The 22,129-nt window shown below is 37.9% G+C and overlaps 4 protein-coding genes and 1 pseudogene across 8 annotated transcripts; 3 read left to right on the forward strand and 2 right to left on the reverse strand.

The window, feature by feature from the left end:
- Positions 1-730: 730 nt before the first annotated feature.
- Positions 731-9,701, forward strand: LOC103962522 (CSC1-like protein At1g32090). 5 transcript variants are annotated; one of them, XM_048578573.1, is made up of 12 exons: positions 731-1,285; positions 2,583-2,735; positions 3,116-3,251; positions 3,808-3,909; positions 4,049-4,168; positions 4,335-4,415; positions 4,587-4,927; positions 5,358-5,603; positions 6,758-7,082; positions 7,177-7,410; positions 7,534-7,942; positions 9,256-9,701. In XM_048578573.1, exons 1-11 carry the CDS (start codon positions 972-974, stop codon positions 7,897-7,899), a joined length of 2,418 nt encoding a protein of 805 aa, XP_048434530.1. In that variant the 5' UTR covers positions 731-971; the 3' UTR covers positions 7,900-7,942; positions 9,256-9,701. The 5 variants fall into 5 exon arrangements, with proteins under 5 accessions (XP_048434530.1, XP_048434532.1, XP_048434529.1 ...); XM_048578575.1 differs by having other exon boundaries at positions 7,534-7,916; XM_048578572.1 differs by lacking the exon at positions 9,256-9,701 and adding an exon at positions 8,065-8,190.
- LOC125474644 lies at positions 8,767-9,805 on the reverse strand (annotated as a pseudogene).
- A 514-nt stretch (positions 9,806-10,319) lies between these two features.
- LOC103962529 (putative B3 domain-containing protein At1g78640) lies at positions 10,320-11,105 on the forward strand. Its single transcript, XM_009375244.3, has one exon. It carries the CDS (start codon positions 10,320-10,322, stop codon positions 11,103-11,105), a length of 786 nt encoding a protein of 261 aa, XP_009373519.2.
- A 1,379-nt stretch (positions 11,106-12,484) lies between these two features.
- LOC103962521 (phosphoribulokinase, chloroplastic) lies at positions 12,485-15,912 on the forward strand. The gene is made up of 5 exons (XM_009375238.2): positions 12,485-13,196; positions 14,528-14,612; positions 14,694-14,778; positions 15,070-15,314; positions 15,451-15,912. Exons 1-5 carry the CDS (start codon positions 12,649-12,651, stop codon positions 15,700-15,702), a joined length of 1,215 nt encoding a protein of 404 aa, XP_009373513.2. The 5' UTR covers positions 12,485-12,648; the 3' UTR covers positions 15,703-15,912.
- A 985-nt stretch (positions 15,913-16,897) lies between these two features.
- On the reverse strand, positions 16,898-20,850 carry LOC103962520 (plastidal glycolate/glycerate translocator 1, chloroplastic). Its single transcript, XM_009375236.3, has 8 exons — positions 20,528-20,850; positions 20,084-20,399; positions 19,222-19,483; positions 18,948-19,063; positions 18,325-18,434; positions 17,912-18,089; positions 17,551-17,680; positions 16,898-17,266 (listed from the first exon to the last, which is right to left on the reverse strand). Exons 1-8 carry the CDS (start codon positions 20,831-20,833, stop codon positions 17,116-17,118), a joined length of 1,569 nt encoding a protein of 522 aa, XP_009373511.2. The 5' UTR covers positions 20,834-20,850; the 3' UTR covers positions 16,898-17,115.
- Between the last annotated feature and the right edge of the window lie 1,279 nt (positions 20,851-22,129).

Here is a 22,129-nt window from a genome sequence, read left to right on the forward strand (position 1 = left end):
ATACAAAAGCAACAACGAGGCCCCACCCTTTTTTCTCCTCCTCGATTAATACTGATAACAACTTATATAAACATGGATTTTTTATTTATCGAATCTTATATCACACGAACAGTACAGTAACAAAAACACAATTTATAAGTACTGTAGTATTATGTTCCATAGAATGATAGTTTAATAGGTTAAATAGTTCGTTGTTAAAATTAAAGTAAATCGGTGGGATAAAAACAACATCAGAATGCATAAATATAATTAATTTTTATCACTCCAATATAACGTTGTCCACAAGATACCACGATGACTTTATGGATACAATGACCACAAGTAATCAACTACATCAGCTAATCACGCTTGCACTTGCAACTAAAATAATAAGAAAACGGAAGAAAACCCATGACCTGATGTCCCAAGGACACACAATCAAGGAAGAATAAAATACACAAGAAAAATGATAAGTTTAAGACATAAAACTTTTTGTCACTTAGTACTACTCTTTAGTAATATTATTTTTCGCTTGTTAGTAAAAATTTGATGTTCGATTCTCATTAAAAAATAATTTAAACAAAATTATTATTAGTTTATTGTGAAATTTAACTGCTCTCTGATAATGTTAATGTAAATAATATCATTTGTTAGATAAATAAAAAGACACAAACAGCCCTTGGACTTGGAGTTTACTTAACAAACAGAACATATCACGGGAAACCCACTTTCGTGCAAATTGTACCAAATAGAAAAAAATATTACACAAAAAGCTCAATATTCTTGTGCTTCTTTCTTCCTTTTCCAATCCAGAGCTGCAAATATTGCACAAAAAGTTCAATATTCTTTCCCTTATTTCTTCCTTTATCATCCAACCCATACCAGCGGAGCAGCTTCACCTTTCCTCCTTCTCTCTCTAAACTCCATACACAACTCTCTCTCTCTCAAATTTCATACTCTCTAAATTCTGGGTTTGTTGTTGGTGTTGGTAAATGGCGACTCTGGGTGACATTGGGGTGTCAGCTTTCATCAACATACTGAGTGCCTTTGCTTTCCTTCTGGCCTTTGCCCTCCTCAGAATCCAACCGGTGAACGACCGGGTGTATTTTCCGAAATGGTACATAAGTGGCGGCAGGAGCAGCCCCCGGCGCTCCGCCAACTTCGTCGGCAAGTTCGTCAATCTCAACGTTAAGACTTACCTCACTTTCCTCAACTGGATGCCTCAGGCCATGAGAATGTCCGAGTCTGAGATTATCAGCCATGCTGGCCTCGACTCCGCTGTTTTCCTCAGAATTTATATTCTTGGGTAACTTTTATTCTCACCCTTCAGTTTGCTTCTTCAACCATTTTTCTGCCTCTTGGGTTTACTTATTTAATTTATATTTTTTTTAATGAGAAAATTTTCGGAATTTTGATTTGGAGACTTGGGGGTTGTTTACTAAGTTTGACTTGGACCAGAAAATTTGGTATCTTCTGTTTTGTGTATAAGTTGGAGACTTGGTGTTGCTTGATTTTGACTCTCTGGGTTGTTTCTAGTGAAAATATCATTGGGAGGGAAAGTGGCTATATAACTTTTTGTTTCTATTGGTTAAAGTTTGCTTCTTTTGGATTAAATTAATTTATTAGGAATTGAATTCCCCATTATTTTGTGGTTAGGGGTTGTGTTTATATTTTGTTCTGCAAAATAAAATTTGTGTTAATTGTGTAGTGACAGAATTGAGATGTTTTAATAGAACTGCATTTTTGAAAAACTTTCTGGCTGGTATTTGTCTATTGATAGCTTGCTTAGAGTTTGAATGTTAAACTAGAGGTGTTCACAAGCCACAATAAAAGGTCAAGGCGGATGTGTTGTCGCTACTCTAGTAAGCTCGTTTGAGTAATTTCGATTGCGTCGTAGTGAAGATGAGACCTTTTAAGGTTTAAGTCCAGGTCAATCTATTTGTTCAGAGTGCAAGCTGATTGGGCTAGTATGAGCTTATCAGAATTGTTTGCCGAAGTTTCTGCAGCTTTCGAGTTTGGCAATAATGTTGACACTGAAGACTCCCTGAACTCTGCAGTGCAGAAGCCGAAAGAGCAGAGCAAAAGTAACTTAATTTAGAAGTTCATACACACCCACCTTGAATAATCCTAAAATATCATTCTACTTTGCTTCATCCATTTGACCCAAAAAACATCATCACCCTGCAACCCCAAACAGTGATGGCTTTTGTGTCTTTTCCCAACACCTTGAATTGCATACTTACCACTCTTAACACCACCCAACTTGCACGAGCTTCATATCATATATGTTGGTAACTCTTTTATTAAGAGTTCGGTTTTGGTGTATACATCTTGTCTTACAAGCACATTAACCTCTTATTTACAGACTAACACGCAACTAATGATGACTTAAGGGAAAAGTGGATTAGAAGAGAACGTCCTTCATAAGTCAGCAATAGCAATAGCAAGTCCCTCTATCTTATTACATGCATTTATGTGAATGTCTATACTTGTGTAAAGGAGTACATATCTATCATCGATACTTAGGTAGCGAGCTTTTAGAAATTACTGCTTAATATCTTGCGCATTATAATAACTATTTTTTTCTTTCTATTTATTCGCAGCTTGAAGATATTTGTTCCAATGGCTGTCCTAGCACTTCTTATTCTCATTCCAGTTAATGTGTCAAGTGGAACATTATATTTCCTAAAGAAAGAATTGGTTTTGAGTGACATTGATAAGCTCTCTATATCGAATGTGAGACCTAAATCCATAAGGTAACCCTGTGTCTCTTATACACTTTTGCAAATATTAAGACTTGATAATAACTGATTACCGTATAAGGTGTAGAGTTGATTTTTCTTTGACCAAATTATGCATCAATGAAATGAACTTCATGATATTATGAGTAAATGAAGGTCAAAACAACATCATAGTTACACGTACTTTTTCTTTACTTGGATGATTGTATTGAATATAGCCGACCCCATTTAGTGGGAAAAGGCTTTGTTGTTGTTGTTGATGATTGTATTGAATATATAATATCTGTGGCTACATTTGTTCCTTCTGTTTTGTTTTTATTTTTGTTTTCGGTGAATGTATTGTATTTTATCATGTAAGAAGCTTTACTTATGTTTTAAAATCTATACCATTTCAGGTTTTTTGTCCACATAGGATTGGAATATTTGTTCACATTCTGGACATGTTACATGTTATACAAGGAGTATGACTATGTAGCATCAATGAGGTTACAATTCTTAACTTCCCAGCACAGGCGTGCAGAACAGTTCACGGTGAGAAAGTCATCAATTACCGTACAATTGTAGAAAACTAGTATGCATTAATTGAGGAGAAATTAGCACCTGATTTAATTTTGCTATGCTTCTATTTCAACTTATATTCTGGTTGAGCTGCTACGATATGTCACCTTAGAGTGTCGTTCTGTTTCTGGGGGCAAATGATGCTTGTATAAATCCTTGCAATCTTGAGTCATAAACTTACCAAGCGCAACCTGTATGACTGTGTTTCTGTTTCTGTTTTTGTTTTAACTAATATATTCTTCCCTGCTTTGCCTACATGTGTCAATCTCAAGAAAATGTTTCCAAAGTACTGTTTCTACTTTGAAAAGTGTGGTCAAAGTTATTTTTCTCACATGATTCACAATCTGATAAATTCATATGACTAAAATAAAAATTCTATTCATTGAGCTAATGTTTCGTTTTTTACTTTTTCTTACTTGAGAGATTGATCAGGTAAAGTAATTTTACTCTTTACTCTCTGTTTGGAAAATATCTTTGAACTCCAATGCTAATATTATAATTTACAGTTTTTTTCCTTTATTTCTTTCAGGTAGTGGTCAGGAATATACCACATGTCTCGGGTCGCTCAGTATCAGATAGTGTGGATCACTTCTTCAAAACGAACCATCCGGATCATTATCTTTGCCACCAGGTATTGAAATGTTATCACTAAACTCTGTTTAGCTCACTAGTAAGGAGTTTGATGGATGGGCGATATATACAACAGCCATGTACTTTTTCCACAGCACACTTTTTGGTTTTGATTTTATCGGTTTTCTTTATTCGTTCAGGCAGTGTACAATGCAAACAAATTTGCCAAACTTGTGAGAAAGCGAGATAGGCTCCAAAATTGGCTAGACTATAACCTGCTTAAGTTTGAAAGGCACCCGGACAAAAAACCAACAATGAAGGTAGTGTTTCCATATGCGCTTACTTGAAACAAACGATTCATATTTGTATGCATATCACTAGTGATATTGTTAGACAATCAATGTATGCGTATGTACTTATTTAACAGTTCGTCTGCAATTTTTTTTGTCTTGGACGCTGATAATTTAAAGTGCTTTTCATTTTCAGAATGGATTTTTGGGGCTTTGGGGTACAAAAGTTGATTCCATTGAGTACTACAAAAAACAGATACAGGAGTTTGAGAAAAGTGTAAGTTGTAGTAACAATGATAATGTTGTACGTTTTATTCTATAAGCTATCATTTTCAGCTTTCTTTGTATGCTTTAGGGTAAGTGTTTTCTGTGTACTGTAGTATGGTTTATATTTTTGGTTGGATTTGTATTTATATGCATTATATTTCATTCCTGTATTGTGTTTTAGATGGCGCTGGAACGACAGAAGATTCTCAAGGACACTAAGTCTATTTTGCCAGTTGCTTTTGTATCATTTGATTCGCGTTGGGCTGCGGCTGTTTGTGCACAGACACAACAGAGCAGGAATCCTACACTATGGTTGACAAATTGGGCCCCAGAACCCCGGGATGTCTATTGGCGTAACTTGGCTATACCATTTGTTTCTTTAAGCATCCGAAAACTTGTAATCTCGCTTTCGGTGTTTGCTTTGGTGTTCTTCTACATGATACCCATAGCCTTTGTGCAATCACTTGCAAATTTAGAGGGTCTGGAAAGAGTTGCTCCTTTTCTCAGGCCAGTTGTAGAATTGTAAGTAAGCCTACCGTACCATATGCTTTTTTGGAAATCATAGTTATTGTTAAATAACATTGACCTTAGTATGTCATTCATTTGCTTTTAATTTAGAGGGTCTGCAAAATATATTTCATATTCTGGTATTCATAATAATGAAATGTTCCATGATTAGTATTTTTTTTTAACAGGGAATAACCAGTTGAGAGTATGAATCCACTTGTTTTTGTTTCTGTCGATATCCTAATCTATTGCTACTTTTGTCATTGTACTGTTTCTGAGTGGATGTCTTGTCCGTTGCATTTCATAGAATAGTTTCTGAGTGGATGGCCTGTCCATTGCTCTTATAGAATACATGGCTTTTGCCTTTTTATGTCTTCTAGAAGCTTATTCCTTCTTTCTTGAATTTTATTTCTATGTCGTAAGGTTTTCAAATACTCTTTTGCAGGAAATTCATCAAGTCATTTCTACAGGGTTTTCTTCCTGGACTGGCCCTGAAGATATTTTTGTACATTCTCCCAGCTGTGTTGATGATCATGTCAAAAATTGAGGGGCATATAGCATTATCAACGCTAGAACGGAAGACCTCAGTAAAATACTATTACTTTATGTTAGTCAACGTATTTTTGGGAAGCATAGTGACTGGAACCGCGTTTCAGCAACTGCATTCTTTCATTCACCAATCACCTACGGAGTAATATTCTATCCCTGGAAATTTTTTCATTTCTAAGTTTGTACAGGAAGATTTTTTGTTAACTTGCTAGTTTTATTAATTGTGATATTGATATGGAAATCTACCCCACACGCAGTATTGTGGACTTTGTGGAAGGAGAGGAATTGATGGATTGTTTAGGACAATGAACTCAGGAAAGGGCGGTTAAAGAATTATATAGTCTCTCTAGTAATAGTTTTTTCCTAGAAATATAGCCTATAGAGGTAGCTGTATACATTATAGATTCACTTGACTTGCAAATGTATACTTGTGTGTATAAGCAGAGCTCCTTAATGGCTCTAAAAAAGCAGATTGCAGAGCGCGCTTTGATTGAGTTCTGTGGGTTTTGCGTGTGGAACTGAGCCAGTGGAGATAGTTTGGTATGAGTTATGGGGCTTGTTAATTATACTCCATCGGTGTTTGTGGTTGGCTGGTGTGCTAGTGATGGTTGATGCGCGTTGAGGCTTCAAATCTATAAGAGTGAGAAGAAATAACTTGAATGTCCTTTATTTTTGTTAGACCAGAAAATCAATCAGTTTAATTGTTCTGCTGCTAGGGTGGGCGTCCACTTTTTCTTAAACCGGACGCCCAATTTGGAGACTAACTGTGCGTGCGTGGGTGGGTGGGTTGGTAAGGGTGTGCAGGTGTGGGGCAGTGGCATACTGTTCGATGCTAATATAATACTTAGAAATTAGGATTAGACGCTTATTTGAGAGATTGACTGTCTCTGGGTTGGGGGGGCAGGGGAGGAGGGGTGTTGAGTGTTGAGTGATTACACTTTATAGGGTTGATATAAAGGATTAGAATTTGGTCTGGATTCACTTTGACTTGGTAACTTAAACCTGTGTTTCCAAAGTCCACTATTCTAATGACAGACCTGTATCAGACAAATTCAAATCATGACATAGAGATCAATTCAAATCATTAATATTAGCAAAAAGATATTAAGTGATATTATCATACCAGAAACTTATCTCGGGTGCTTTTATCGATATACAACTTCATTAACCTATCTTTTCATCTGTTTGATATGACTGTTCTTTAATGAACCTTATTTATAGGATTCCAAGAACACTTCATTAACCTATCTTTTCATCTGTTTGATATGACTGTTCTTTAATGAACCTTATTTATAGGATTCCAAGAACCATTGGAGTGTCTATACCAACGAAGGCTACTTTCTTTATTACGTATATAATGGTTGATGGATGGGCTGGAATTGCTGGCGAAATCCTCCGTTTGAAACGACTGGTTATATTTCATCTCAAGAACATGTTTTTGGTAAAAACCGAGAGAGACAGAATAAAGGCAACGGACCCTGGGAGTGTGGATTTTCCAGAAACCCTCCCAAGTCTTCAACTTTACTTCCTTCTTGGTATCGTGTATGCTGTGATCACCCCGATCCTGCTGCCTTTCATACTAGTTTTCTTTGCCTTTGCATACTTAGTCTACCGTCATCAGGTCAGTTCATTCATCTTTTTAGTTTTGATAGGCTAGTTTCTGCATCACGTTTCATTGTTTATCCATGTAATTTGTTCTCTATTTCTCGTTGCAGATAATCAATGTGTACAATCAACGATATGAAAGTGCTGCCGCATTTTGGCCGCAAGTTCATAGCCGCATAGTAGCAAGCTTACTGATATCTCAACTACTTCTGATGGGTTTGCTAAGCACAAAAAAGGCTGCTAATTCTACTCCATTACTTGTTGTTCTACCAATATTAACATTATCGTTCCACAAGTTCTGCAAGTATCGATTTGAACCTGCATTTAGAAAGTACCCGCTCGAGGTAAGCTCAGAACTTTTAATTAATTTATTGAGGTGCATTTGACTTTTATATACGCTTACACAGGAGCATGTAATTTTTTTTTCAAATTTCTGGTGGCAATTATTTTCTCTGTGACTTGCTCAGGAAGCAATGGCTAAAGACACAATGGAACGGACTGCAGAACCTGACCTAAATATGAAATCGTACTTGGCTGATGCATACTTGCACCCTATTTTCCGATCATTTGAGGAGGAGCCACCAGTTGAGGAGGAGCAGGAGTTGGTTGAAGTTAGAGTAGACAAACAGCAAACTCGAATTGCCACACCCATAACAAGCGAACTCAGTTCCCCCTCTCCGCCCCCTTATGTCCATCATACTGAATCCCCTCCCCAGTATTCCTATTATCAGTCATCTCCACCTCAATACGTCTACAATTCAAACTCCCCACCCAGATATGTGTACCATTCAACCTCCCCGCCACACTATGCCTACCTCAACGAAGATCATTGAACAGTAACTTGCAGCAAGTATGCTTACTAGAACTTCTAACCAGGTTATCTTAGCTTTTTCTTTCTAGTTGCTTTCTGCTGTTGGGTTGAGTTCCTGTGCATTGTAATTGTACTTATAGTTTCATTATTTTTCTAGCGTAATTGGGTTCTGAAAACTTTTTGTTAGGGTGATTTTTAGCTGAAAGTCTGAGAAAATTTCAGAGAAGCAGTCCCAAGTTTAAATCAGGACAGGACGCTTGCAACGGGACACGGTTATACCGGAAAGAAATATAACTAGCTCGAATTGATTTTACCTTGGTAATTCCTAATGATGCATGGATTGGTGACAATTTGTCTAACCGTAAACCGATTCTGATACTTGTAAGGCATGAACTAGGATAAATACATGAGTAGAGGTCTGTTTAAGGCCCCTAATTATGTATAAAAATTAAACCACTTTTGTTTATACAGTGCTTGATGTCCAATCCTAACCTGACCGGGAAAGGGCGAATGCCATCCTCCTGGTTAGAAGTGGGAGTTTGGACTAATTAATTCCATGTTTCACTGCAAGTGGTGGATTGCTTAAGTGGTTAGGGCATTCTTCTTCACCCAACCCACTGCGTTCTGGGTTTAGAACCTCTCCCTTATCATACCTTTCCTCTTAAGTTCATGCCATCTTTCCTTTTCTAGTTTTCTTTTTTGTTGCTGAAATGTTCTTTCTTTTCGGGAAGTTACTGCAGTACGTGAGGAGGCATGTTAAGACGATAAATTCACATTGGAGAAGGGAAGCTTTGCCTAATAATTTAATAATCAGGAGCTTCTCATTCCTATTGCCAATGGGTTAATGAATGCTAACATTCTAACATGTATATGGTATCCTTTTCGTAGACAGACTACCGTCCATTGAATTGCATGCCCGTTTTGCTTTGATTCCTTAGGGGGTCAGGAATACGGCGTGTAACATCTCTTCCAAAACATGTTTCCAAACAATGGGCTTGTCTACCTTCCACGCCAAGAAAACTAATCTTTCCATAAGCAGTACTCAAAGAGAATCGCCGGAGTTTCCTTCTTTTCAACGAGCACTGAAATCTGGTAACGTAAACTTTTTTATAAGCATCTCTCCTGTTTATCTTTTCAAAACAGTCGACTTGACCTCATTGTTCTGAGTTTGCTCAAGAATTTTCTTCAAGCTGACACGTACTATCCGACTCATCATCCTCATCGTCCACATCTCTTTCTCCATCGCACAGGCAGCTGAGGGCAGCTTTGACACGATCCCATGTCAAACTATGACCAGCTTCGCTGTTTATCGCCTCTTCGTAGATGGTACTAATAGATAACGGAACTGAATTTTCTGTTTGTACCTTCTTCCCTGCAGTTCTAGTTGACTTAAGCATTTCTCTTAAGACAAGTGCAGCAGCTCCATCATCATCCAGTCGACGTGCTCTCACATTCTCAACGCAAGCCTTGTGCTTCAGACAGCGAACGGATTCCTCAAAGGTAGCACGCTAACTGTTCAACTGTTCCAAAGCATCATGCTTGCGGTTGTCCCCGGTGCTCCTACTAGAAGTTATCTGTCAGAATTGAAAATCTCGTAGCTTCTGAGGGATCTGCCGCCGCTAGAAAACCTTGGTTGCTGTACAGTCTCTGGTACTTCAAACATCTTTTTAGTAGACTTATTAGGACCTCACTTCTTTGGAGGAGCATCTTCTTGTTTATTACTTGCTTCTTCAAGAAGTACTGCTTCAGGACTCTCCTCCTCCAATGATTTGTTCTAGCGCAGGCCTACCATTCTTAAGTAAATCATTAGTAATTACTTCTCAATCTTTTGTCGATGAAATGAGCGCCATGAATCTGGGAAACCTCCATCAATGGAGTATGTTATTGAACGTGATGCCACCGACATCTTCGTCCCTTCCCTCAGACATCATACTTTATTCTTCTCTATAAGGAGGTATCTATACGCGTACGTCAAAACAAACCTTAGCCTACAAGGATGAGGAAACTTAAGACTTAAATAATGAATCAAAACGAAGCCTAACCTACAGAAACAAGGAACCCTATACCTTAAGAGAAAACAAATAAGGTAAGCCGCCAGTCAGGTCCCAGGTAGGCAAATTATACCGAACTGAAGCAGGAATTTAAAGGGAAAAAAGGCAACCGGGAATCCTCAGTTGTTCAGAACTTGAATGTCGACAGTGAAACCAAGACGAAACTCGAGGCTCACCATTTGGGAATATAGGAAGTAACCTAACTTACCTATAAGCGCATGCAAAACTCTTGTTTCCCGATGTGAAATTTATACTCTCAACATTAGCTACGTATTATAAATACACATACACACATCAATTAATTCTCTCTGTTCTTCTAACTGTCTCGCTCTCGCTCTCAGGCTTGCATTCAAGTTTCAATTTTATACAGTTTCAAGATTCAAATTAGAATATGGAAGGGACGACGCTGTCAACAAGACTAATCCTTGGCCGTTCAAACCCACGCCCAAAACCACGACGATCATCACATGACGAAGTTTCGACAGTGTTAGCTTTGTGGGATCCGACTTGGCCTACAAGTTTTAGTACAAATAATGATAACAACACGAAGCGAAAAGTGGACCAAGTACCCGACCAACCCTGTCCTGCTAGTACTACCCCTCATGATCGTGATCAGACGACTAATAGTTCATCAAAACGTCAAAAACTAGTGTCGACGCTTTCACACTTTCCCACTGGTGATTTCTTTCGCGATCGCATCCATGAGAATAACATGACGAACAATAATAAAAATACTGCAACAAAGGAGGAGCAGATGAAGAGGAAGAAAAGAGATGAACTTGTTATTGCCAATCTAAATTTTAAGGATTCTTGGGGAATCAAGAAGAAATTGACAGCTAGAGATCTCAGACACTTCTACATGCCAGCAAGCTTGATGAACAAACATATCCTCCCTCACGTGGACGACAAGTTTACAAAGTCGTTTGAGAACGGACAGGGTGCACAAATTACGTTTCATGACGGCGATACACACACAACACATCATCTTTACGTTTTGAAGCAGAGCGACAACAGTTACGTTTTGGTTTGGCACCCGGCATTCGTCAAGAGGAGACAGTTGAAAGAGGGTGATGAAATTGGACTTCACTGGTTCAAAACAAATTCCAAACCCGTCTTCTTGTTTTCTCTACTTGAACGGGGCAACCAAACAGCGCCCTGCACCTCTTGGAACCCTTGATTTATTAACCAGCCAACTTAGGAGTTAGGGATAGTGTACCTTTATTCTCTTCATTTCGGTTGGCACATGCTGAATGTAACTTAATTTTTTTGAATCTTAATATATTACTTGTGTGTACGGAGAGAGCTTCTGTAATTATTAAAGTTGATTGCATGTATTATATGCATGCACTGCGTGAGAGCTTCCGATTAGTCTGCTTAAATGGGGAGCTTGCGTTCTGATAGAACAGCTTTTGTGCTAATTAATTAAGAGAAGTATAGAACGGCACCATATGATCTGTGGAATCGAGAAATAATCTGGTTCCAGAATTTCACCTCTGTTTTTGCCTGACGACCACCTGCTTCTCTTCTGTTCAAAGGCCAATTAACTGTAAGCAAAGCTTAAGTGTCTTTGATTTATCATATGAGGTTATCGTAGATGAATAGTTAACACTGCACAATGCGATGAAGTGTTAGAGTCAGGCCTTAATAGGTTCCGATTGAAATGAATGAACCCGCTAGCAACTTGTACACTAACGTGTTTGTTTACTGTCACTCACATATACTTGTTTTATTCCGTTAAAAACATGGATCTTGAAAAAACAAACACTTATATAATATATCGAAGATAATAACTGGATATTTTGGTCTCGTTGATTGTTGCTTAATGTTCAGCACTAACTACTTGAAACGAGTTTTAAGTTTCATCAGGCAAAAAAATGTTATTAACAGATGACACGGATTAAATTATCTAAAATACAGAATATTCTAAATATTTTAACTGTTAAATCTTAATATTTACAATTTTAAATAAAAATCTGACCGTTAAAACACTCGCGTATCTCACCTTAGAAATCCCCACAAACGGACAAGCCAGCAGAGAGAGCAGCACAAATCAAAAAGTGGATGGCGCATACTCTCTCTATAATTCTCTATATCTCTTTCCATTCCTCACCCTTCAACCCCAATCTTCAACCAGCCACCACTCCACTGCCACGTGGCACATGAAATATCCACACCACAACAAATAACCACCACGCTTCTTCTTCTTGCTCTCCCTCGATGCCTGCGTTTATCATGTACATCCCATCCACCTCATCGAAATATAAAATATATTAAAATATATAAAACTAAAAAATAAAAATCCCATCTTTTCTCCTCAAATATAATAAAAAACACAAGTATGCTTCCACTTTATTATTTTACTATGCAGTGGAAAAAGAAAAGTATGAAATGACTACGTCGCCCATCACCCACTGACTTAAGCCCATTGAAGTCCATCCAAAAACCTTATGCATTACCTCCTAACTCTTTGAAAAATTTATCAAAAAACCGGGGGTAGTCCCAGAAACCCCAGAAAAAAACAACAAGACACGTCAGCAGCAGCAGTATCAGCCAACATTTTCTTTTCCCTTCCATCGCAAAAAACTGCCTGCCCTCACCTCTTCCAGCCTCTTATTTCTGCTCCCAACTCTTCTTTCTTTCCCAAATCAAACCAAGTAACCAAGAACGCAGAGAGCTAGCGAGAGAGATAGAGAGAGAGAGGGAGTAGTAGTAGTGGGAAAATGGCGATTTGTGCAGTGCACACAAGTGGTCAGCTGAACCCGACGTGTTCGTTTTCCTCCTCGTTGGGGTTCAGCGGCCAAAAGCAGCAGCAGGTGGCGGTGTTCTACAAGCAGAGAAGCAGCAGCAGCAGGAGATCAGTTGGAGTGAGTGTGATAAGATGCGAGCAAGAGACGATTGTTATCGGTTTAGCAGCGGACTCAGGGTGTGGGAAGAGTACATTCATGAGGAGGCTGACGAGCGTGTTTGGAGGAGCAGCGGAGCCGCCTAAAGGAGGAAACCCTGACTCCAACACGCTCATCAGCGACACCACGACGGTGATATGCTTGGATGATTACCATTCCCTGGACAGGACAGGAAGGAAGGAGAAAGGAGTGACCGCGCTCGACCCAAGAGCTAACGACTTCGATCTTATGTATGAGCAGGTGAAGGCCATCAAGGAAGGGAAGGCTGTTGAGAAGCCTATTTACAACCATGTTTCTGGTCTCTTGGATCCTCCCGAGCTCATCAAGCCCCCCAAGATTCTTGTCATTGAAGGTTTACATCCAATGTAAGTGTATGCCTACTTAATTGCTCATCTTAATCACTTTCATTAACTAATTAATTACTACTTTATCATTTTTCATCAGTACACATTCATGAAATCATGGACTTGTTCTTAATTAGAAACTTCCTTGTAATTTATTTCAACTTCTTCTTTCACATAAGCGGATAGTTTTACATTAAAATTCATCTAAACTGATTTCGTAAAAGTGCTATTATTAATTTATTATTATTATTATTTTTGGACCACATAATTTTTACAAACATTATCATGACCAATAGTATCAAGTCGATATTTTCTTTAGTATCAAGTCAATATTTGACAAGAAAATATTTTCTCATGTATATATACAAATAGACGGGAGGGAATTTAAGGAACTCTTCTTTTCAAATAAATATATAAATAAATGTTGGAGTAGCTCACAATTTCAAATTTACTCACTGACCTAAATAATCCAACTATCATCAGTAGAAAGAAAACAACAACAATAACCAAACCTTATTACACTAAGTGAAGTCGACTGTATGAATTTTAAAATTGTTATTGTGCTTTGTTTTGCATTGCACTAAGTGAAGTCGACTGTATAAATTTTAAAATTGTTATTGTGCTCTGTTTTGCATCAAATCTTGCATTAACTTCAAATACGCTATATCCTTTCTTAAAATATATTTCCAAGTCAACATCAGTAAATCGAAAAGAGAAAAAGAAATCAAGGCTGGTAAAAGTTGGCATATACAAGTATACAACCATTATCCCTACTTTACATATCTTTCACAAACATATGTATTTATTTAAGCAGAGAAAAATAATACTATACATCCACTTGCGTCAATCAAAAGACTATGGCGGGCGCTGGTGTCATACGTAGTTGACCAATCAAGGATTTGTATGTCAATATATGTCATGTTTTTGTTTGAAATCCATGTAATTGTGGCCTTTATAAGTTCCAAGCGGCATTCCTTTCTATTTTAGAAGCAATATTTTTATATAACGATATATTTATACAAAGATATGAGGAATATATGAATTGATTTTAGATTTATCATTATTGATGTTCAAACTTAAGATAGATCGTAGTCATAAGTGATTATTTTATTAATACTTTAATTACTCAATGATAAATTAATTAATTCCACGGACAACCACCTTATTATAATTATAAGCTTTGTTGGAGGGAAGAAGTCAAACTTGAAAAGAGAAATACACTTCGTAACGAACCTAACTGTTAGTTAATTATGCATTCAGAAATATATTAATCACTTTCTAAAAAAAAAAGAAAAAAAAAAAAAAATATATATATATATATAATATTAATCAATTAATATATGTATGTGTAGGTACGATCAGCGAGTTAGGGATCTGTTGGACTTCAGCATATACTTGGACATCAGCAATGAGGTTAAATTTGCATGGAAAATTCAGGTAATTAAATTAACCCTCGGGTAATTAAACCTAATTTGTTAAATTAACCGTGTTAATTAAGCTAAAACTTGGATTGTTTAGAGGGACATGGCGGAGCGTGGACACAGTCTCGAGAGCATCAAAGCCAGTATTGAAGCCCGAAAGCCTGATTTCGATGCTTATATTGGTACGTAACACACTAATATATATAGGGGTGTGATATCCACACACCTCTTTTTACTTCTCTCACATATTTTTAATTTTTGACCGTCTGATCGGATGATTTGAAGAAGATCAACGGACAGAAATTAACTAGAGGTGTGGGAGAAGTAAAAAGGAGTGTGGATAGCACACCCCTATACACACACACATACCTTTACTTTGCATGATTTAGGTATGAAAAATGATTTTCGCACTCCCAGTTTGTTGTATTGCGCTCTTTATTAATAATCTTTTGTTAATTGTGATTTGCACGCAGATCCACAAAAGCAGTACGCAGATGCAGTGATAGAAGTGTTGCCAACCCAATTGATTCCAGGTGACAATGAGGGGAAGGTGTTGAGGGTGAGGTTGATTATGAAGGAAGGTGTGAAATATTTCAACCCAGTCTACTTGTTTGATGAGGGTTCCACCATCTCATGGATTCCCTGTGGAAGGAAGCTCACCTGCTCTTACCCTGGAATCAAATTCAACTATGGCCCTGACACTTACTTCAGCCACGAGGTACGCATTTAATACTTGTTGCTAAATTTGTTCACCAAATAACGCGTCAATATGCATCCTACAACGGTGTTACACAAAAGCGTTTTTAACTAACCATTTTGTTTTTGGTTATGGTGGTGTCATATGTATATAATAGGTGTCATTGTTGGAGATGGATGGGCAATTTGACAGATTAGATGAGCTGATCTATGTGGAGAGTCATCTAAGCAACATCTCCACCAAGTTCTATGGAGAAGTCACCCAACAAATGTTGAAGCACTCTGATTTCCCCGGCAGCAACAACGGAACTGGCCTCTTCCAAACCATCGTCGGATTGAAGATCCGGGACCTCTACGAGCAGCTTATTGCAGCCAGGGCCAAAACTCCAGTAGAAGCAGCCAAAGCTTAGAAATATTGCATCAAATTAATCTCTTTGCCTAATTACATTGTCATGCCTTATCTCTATTGATTGTACCTACTTAATTCAAGTAAGAGACTGCATGCATGCCTATTTTCCACTCTCATCTCTTTCTTTACGTTGTAATTCTATGCATGAATATTTGTATTATACAGATTAAAATTAAACAAAATATATGGAAAATTTGAGTTATGAGGTTCACCTATATATCTTATCTATTCAGTATTTCAGTTTCCCAATACTTGGTTGCATCACTCTCATATAACCTTGTGATCCTCTTTGGATCTCTGTGACCAAAGTCTAAAGATCTGGATATCTGGACCATTGAAGAGAGAGAGAGCGAGATTTGGACTTTTGATTTGTATGAGATGAATCAGTAGAATATACTAATGAAATCCGCACGATTTAAAATAAGTGATCCGAATCTCTGAGTGCGCTAGTTTAGGACAAATTCAAAGAGGATCTCAATTCTATATAACCAAACCAACCCTATGGATAAGGTGGGCCCCTTTATTTCCTTTATTACGTATTTGCTTCTTCTTTCATGGGGACTAGGGAATGAGCTTAGCATGATGTTCAATATATTGGCATACACGTAACCTGATTTGACAATCCTTCATGTTCAATTTTACCTATCTTTAGTTCATCTTCAGTGTCAAAAATTGGGGGCCTCGTAAAATCGGGGCTCTATGTGGTGGCATTGCCTGCACGACCAAAGATGGTTCTTTCTCATAGCTTCTAATCTTATTAGACTAATAATAAAATTTACAATATCACGTTGTATTCAGTGCAACGTTAAATGAACATGTAAGATTTAAAGAAATAGATCTTTTACCTTTATGGCTTTTACCTACCCATTAATCTCCCCGTCCCCGTGCACTTGAAGCCACGGGGTATTGTAGCGACGACACCGGGCCCTAACTAGCATCTCATGATAATCGGCCTTGCTTATCACAGAAAAGTTTTAGGGAGCAATTGTAACTTAATTAAAATGGCATAAAAAACCCTTGTTCTTCACTTGGTCCTCTGTTTAAAACCTCCTAAACTCGTTTAAGTTAATTTCTTCGATTCCTCGTGACATCAAGTTCTTCTCTTTTAGTTGCAGCTTACACGTTCGCAATGGCGTTAAGGTATGCTCATTCACTTATAACGAACTATTCAGGCTGGCTTCCTACCAACTAAGTGGTGCAGCAGTAACTGATAGTGTTCATAAATCCAATAAGATAACCGAATATGAGTGTTTGTTCAGGTTTACAATTGACGTTCTTTGTAGTACGGTTTTCCAACGTGAATTCCTGTACTAATGGAAAAATGTCTTGTATATATATATATATATACGGTTAATAAAAACAATGATTTTGAAGTAGTAGCTAATTGTGAGAACAAACTAAGGAGCTGATAGTGTCATCCAACTACGGCAAGCAAACTTTGCCTGACTGCTGGAATTGAACAAAGCAAAGAGCCAAATATACCATTCAGAGCGTAAGCAATGGCGCAAAATGGGAGAGCCTCCGGTTCCTTGGCTGACAATGCTGCGGTTCCCAATCCATGAGCACTAGAGCAACAAAACAATAAAACACCGTAAGTGCATAACAGACAGTAATCGAATTATGATTTCTTAAACTCACTCTGATGAGTTCTAGTTAATAACGCTTATGTCTTTTAGCCCGGAGGTAAAAATCTTCAATATTCAATGCACCTAAGAAGTCTCAACAAACTGTCCTACCATATTCAGATGGTTTAAACAATTCTTTCTAATTGTTTACAGTTTGGCCCACTTGTTTATACTTTCACAGTTATAGTTTCACACGCAGATCAAGGTTCAGGGGAGATGCATACCTTGATGCAGTAGCTATCCCTCGAGCAATAGGATCACGAAATTGTAGTTTATCAAGTGTTGCTTGCACAAAATTAGCTCCTACCAGACCAGTTACTACAACCACGGCCGCTGTGAGAGATGGATTGGTACCTACAATTTCAAGGATACAAGTTTCAGATATGTACCATACGCAATTTTGTTTTTTAAGCATTATAAAGTTGTATCATTTTGTGAAAAGAGAAAGAAAAAAAAAGTTGAGATAATAAAACAGGAATAGCCTCGGGTTTCATTAGTAACATTTTAGAAATTCATGTCAAACTCAGAAAATGTTTATGTGGTCAAAGTTTTCACGTCGACAACTACAAAAGTGTGAACTAGTACCTTCAAACAATGACACAATGCTGAGAGCTAATGCCACAGTTATACATCGTGGTAGAATTGAGACAGTCAAACCAGGTTCCAACCCAACAAGACGTCCAACAAGAGCGGTTGAATACAATGAGAATATGGTTGACAGGATGACAGATGTGAAAATCTCAGCTGCGTGCCTCTTGACGAGCTGAAAATATGTAGGGAGCAGAAATAATGTTCAAATATGGTTTCATGTCAACTAGATATTGGTGGGAAGTTAAGACGGCAATTGGTCTAATGCACAAATTTGAATCAGGTTAAAATTATAAGAGTACTGCTGCAGGAAAACCCCAAAAAATCTGTTTTTCTATACAACAATGAACCAAAATAAACAAGTATAACAAATAATTATGGGAAACCCGGCCTCTTCAAATGTTATTTACCTTCCTCTGTTTGAACATTGAGAAGGCAAATGAGAGGATAACAGACCCCAAGAATCCCATCAGAACATCACCAGCTCCAGGATTAGATGAAACCTTTGTAAGGTAAGATCCTGTGAATATCAAGAAGAATGACGATCTTCATACTTAAAGCACTCGGGGTATCATGAACCATCATGTTTCCCACAAGTCTAATGCTAATAGATTAGCATTTTTTTGTCCGACATCAAAGGTGTTCTATAAATCATTGAAACCTCAAAACACTTGTGACGCGATACAAAGCATAAGATGTTTCCCTCCAGACCCATGTTATGTAATTCTTCATATTCATCTAATAACATTAAGTCCATTTAGTCCTCTAAATAGTACGTCGGGTATTCCTTTCTGTGGTTATATAAAATTGCATGGAAGAAACAAAAACCAGGAATTAGCACACTGGTGAAAATACCACATCCAAAAAGAAGGAACAAATAAAATAGGAAAAATCAGGATTAACCAAGAGACCCAAAAAGCTAATTTGGAATCTGACAAGTATGTTGTGCAAGTTGTTAAAGTTTTGCTTTCTAATTTGTTACATTTAATCACAATGTTCAGCCAAAACCAAGAATATTGTTTCAGATGTATACCAAGAACAGGGTCAAGCCCAGACTTGGAGAAGTATCCAAAAGCGAACGCAGCCAGATCTGCAGACAGCGCACAGCAGATGATGGGGTGGAAAACCTTCTTCACGTCTGATGGAAATCTGAAAATTAGAAGTCAACAGAGGCATGAGACCTTAAGGAGGAGAAGATGCCAAATTTCAGTAACTTGTATTAAAATCAAAACCATTATTTGGTTTATATATTTATGTACTTTTCATAAAAATGTTCATGCTGTAAACTCAGGAAAAATATGTTTTACCGAGAACCAACAATGTAGCCCAACACAGTTGATGAGAGTAGGAATGGGAGGCATGTTCGAGCACTCGTCCCCAGAGCTGTTGGGGATAATAATGCTCCAACAAATGATATCAGGAAGATCCCACTCCAAGACCACACTTCAACATTGGAAAAAGGAGAGGGTTTTCCCATAGGCTCAGCATCTGTCATTTCTGTCTTGACCATTCTTCTTACAGCTATTGCCGTATATCCTGCAACAGCAAGGGTGACCAGCCAGCCTCCAACTGCACAAAATCATTAATTACTAGCATGTAACTGTAATAAAAGCATAGGGGAAAACAAAGCATGTAGATACCAGAAGAGAGAGGGGGAGAGGCAACAGCAAAGAAGTTTAGTGTTAAAGAAAGATAGTTTGTTGACTATGCAATTTCAAATTGAGTATTTTGTGCTCAACCGAAGAGGTAACATGACATCTCATCATCGATGGTGGTGGAAGATTAGGTAAAAGAAATCTTACACAATACTGTGAAAAAGCTTTCTTCATCAATTCTTTTCAATCAAACCACTCATCCATTTATTTGATCGAGAACCACACGGTCTTATCTTTGTTGTTTCATTGAGAACAAGTTAACTAGATATTTTTCTAAGCGTTTTCGCTTTCTACTTTAGGATGATAGTATGGGTGATCTAGAAACAAATGACCTATTTATGATCACTGCTACACAGCCTAAACTCATCACAATTGTTAGAAATTGGTCAAACAAGTAATTGATTCACTGACACTGACAACAGAAACCAACATGGCAAATTGAAAATATAAGTAATTAATGCACAGTTTCATCAGAGAAAAGCTATATTAGAAAGAGTAGCGAAAACTTGCATACCTATAATGAAGCAAATCTTGATACCCGAAGCCGCAGGAATACTCTTTACAGAAAGGGGCAAAACAACCAAAGAAGGAACATAGAACAATGGGAGCCATCTCTGGATGAACAAAAGCGCCGGCTCAAAGAAGTTCATCAAGCTTGTTGCCACAGCAGGGACAGTGGAATCAAGAATAACAAGAACGGAGAATATACAAAACATCCCGAAAAGCGCACTTGGGAACTTAATGGAAGCTGCCACAAATGCCTTCTTCAAAAACTTGTCCATTGCAAGAATAATACCAAGTGAAACAACCAGATGCAGAACCCCAACAACCTGTAAATTGCAAATTGCAATAGTAGCACATCAAACCAAAGTCAACAACTTTTATCAAAATTCCATTGAAACAACACGAAAGAGGCTATCCCATCGGAGATTAAACGCAGAAACGTTGATTTACTCACAGTTTGAGAGGCAGAGGAAGTGGAAGCACTCTCCGAGCCAGTTGATTTCACCAAAAATGGTGTCTCAGAGGAGGTTTCCTGAGAACCCATTTGCAAGAAGGTGGAAGTGGGTAGTGTAGGAAGTGTGGTTTGGGGATTAGTCCGCCGCCGCTTGTGCTGTAACCTGGCGCCATTGAAAGCAACAACAGGTGAAGCTTTCTGAAGTTTTGAAAGGGAAGGCAGGCAAGTTGGAAAAGAGAATATTGATTTGTGGTGGTTGTGAAGGGAGGTGATCACATTAGTGGGTTTGGCCGAAAAGGTCGACATGGAAAGAGAGTGGGGAGGGAGTGAGGGAGTGAGAGAGTCTGGAATCTGGATGCAACAGGGAAAGGAAACCATTGAAATTGTGCGGACCCGAAGCGAACGTTTTAAGTCAAAGGAGGAGGATGAGATTACAACCCCCCACCCAATCATATTTGTGCCCACCACAAGATATAAGTAAGAAACTTTTCCCGGGACTTTCAAATATTACACTTGGATGCCAGGGTATATTTTTTAGGATAATACTTGCTTCCCTGGGGATGCACATATTCTCCATTTACATTTATGAATGGCATGTTGACCGAATAAAATTAACGATCGGCACCATTTAGTATATTAATCTTCATTTAAAGATCAATCTTACAAAAAATTATTCAAATTGAAAATCGTTTAATCATCCAAACATATTAATTACATGGATAGTTCATTATAAATATATTACTTGGTACTTATATTTAGTACTTATACCGGGAGAGAACTTGGCTAATCAACATCGTTTGTTGGTGATGGATGTACATATCAAAAGAGAGAGAACAAAGAACAAGACCTTGAAGTGCCCAAGGACTAGATGGTGGAATCTAAAAGGAGAAAAACAAGCCACTTTTAAAGAGAAAGTAATCACCCAATTCGTTTGGGATAGAGATGGGGAAGCTAGCCAAATGTGGGATTTCCATGGCTAGTTGTATCCGAAAAGTTGCAAAAGGGGTATTAGGAGAGTCCAAGGGCTTTGCTCCACACCAAAAGGAATCTTGGTGGTGGAAGGAGGAGGTACAGACAAAGGTTAAGGCTAAGAAAGAATGTTGTAAAGCCTTACACAAGGATAGGACCGATGAAAACGGTGAAAGGTATAGAATAACGAAGAAGGAGGCGAAGAAAGCTGTGAGAGAAGCTAAGCTAGCAGCTTTTGACGATATGTATAAGCGACTAGATACCAAAGAGGGAGAGTTGGATATCTATAAACTAGCTAGAGCAAGGGAAAAGAAGACAAGGGACCTAAACCAAGCGAGGAGCATCAAGGATGAGAATGGAAAGGTTCTTGTTACAAAGAATGCGGTCAAAGATAGATGGAGAGGTTATTTCATAATCTTTTCAATGAAGGCCATGAAAGGAGTCCTTCTTTGGGGGAGTTGAGTAACTCAGAAGAGTGTAGAAACTACTCCTTTTATTGCCGAATTAGGAAGGAAAAAATGGTTGTAGCTTTGAAAAAGATGAAGCATAGAAAAGCGGTGGGCCCAAATGATATACCGTTCGAAGTGCGAAAATTTTTGGGAGAGACGAGTATAATATGGCTCACAGACCTTT

Source organism: the organism of the source record quoted next, unplaced genomic scaffold (genome assembly GCF_019419815.1).
Source record: "Pyrus x bretschneideri cultivar Hongxiangsu unplaced genomic scaffold, Pyrus_bretschneideri_v1 Contig125, whole genome shotgun sequence".
Lineage (NCBI taxonomy): Eukaryota > Viridiplantae > Streptophyta > Magnoliopsida > Rosales > Rosaceae > Pyrus > Pyrus x bretschneideri.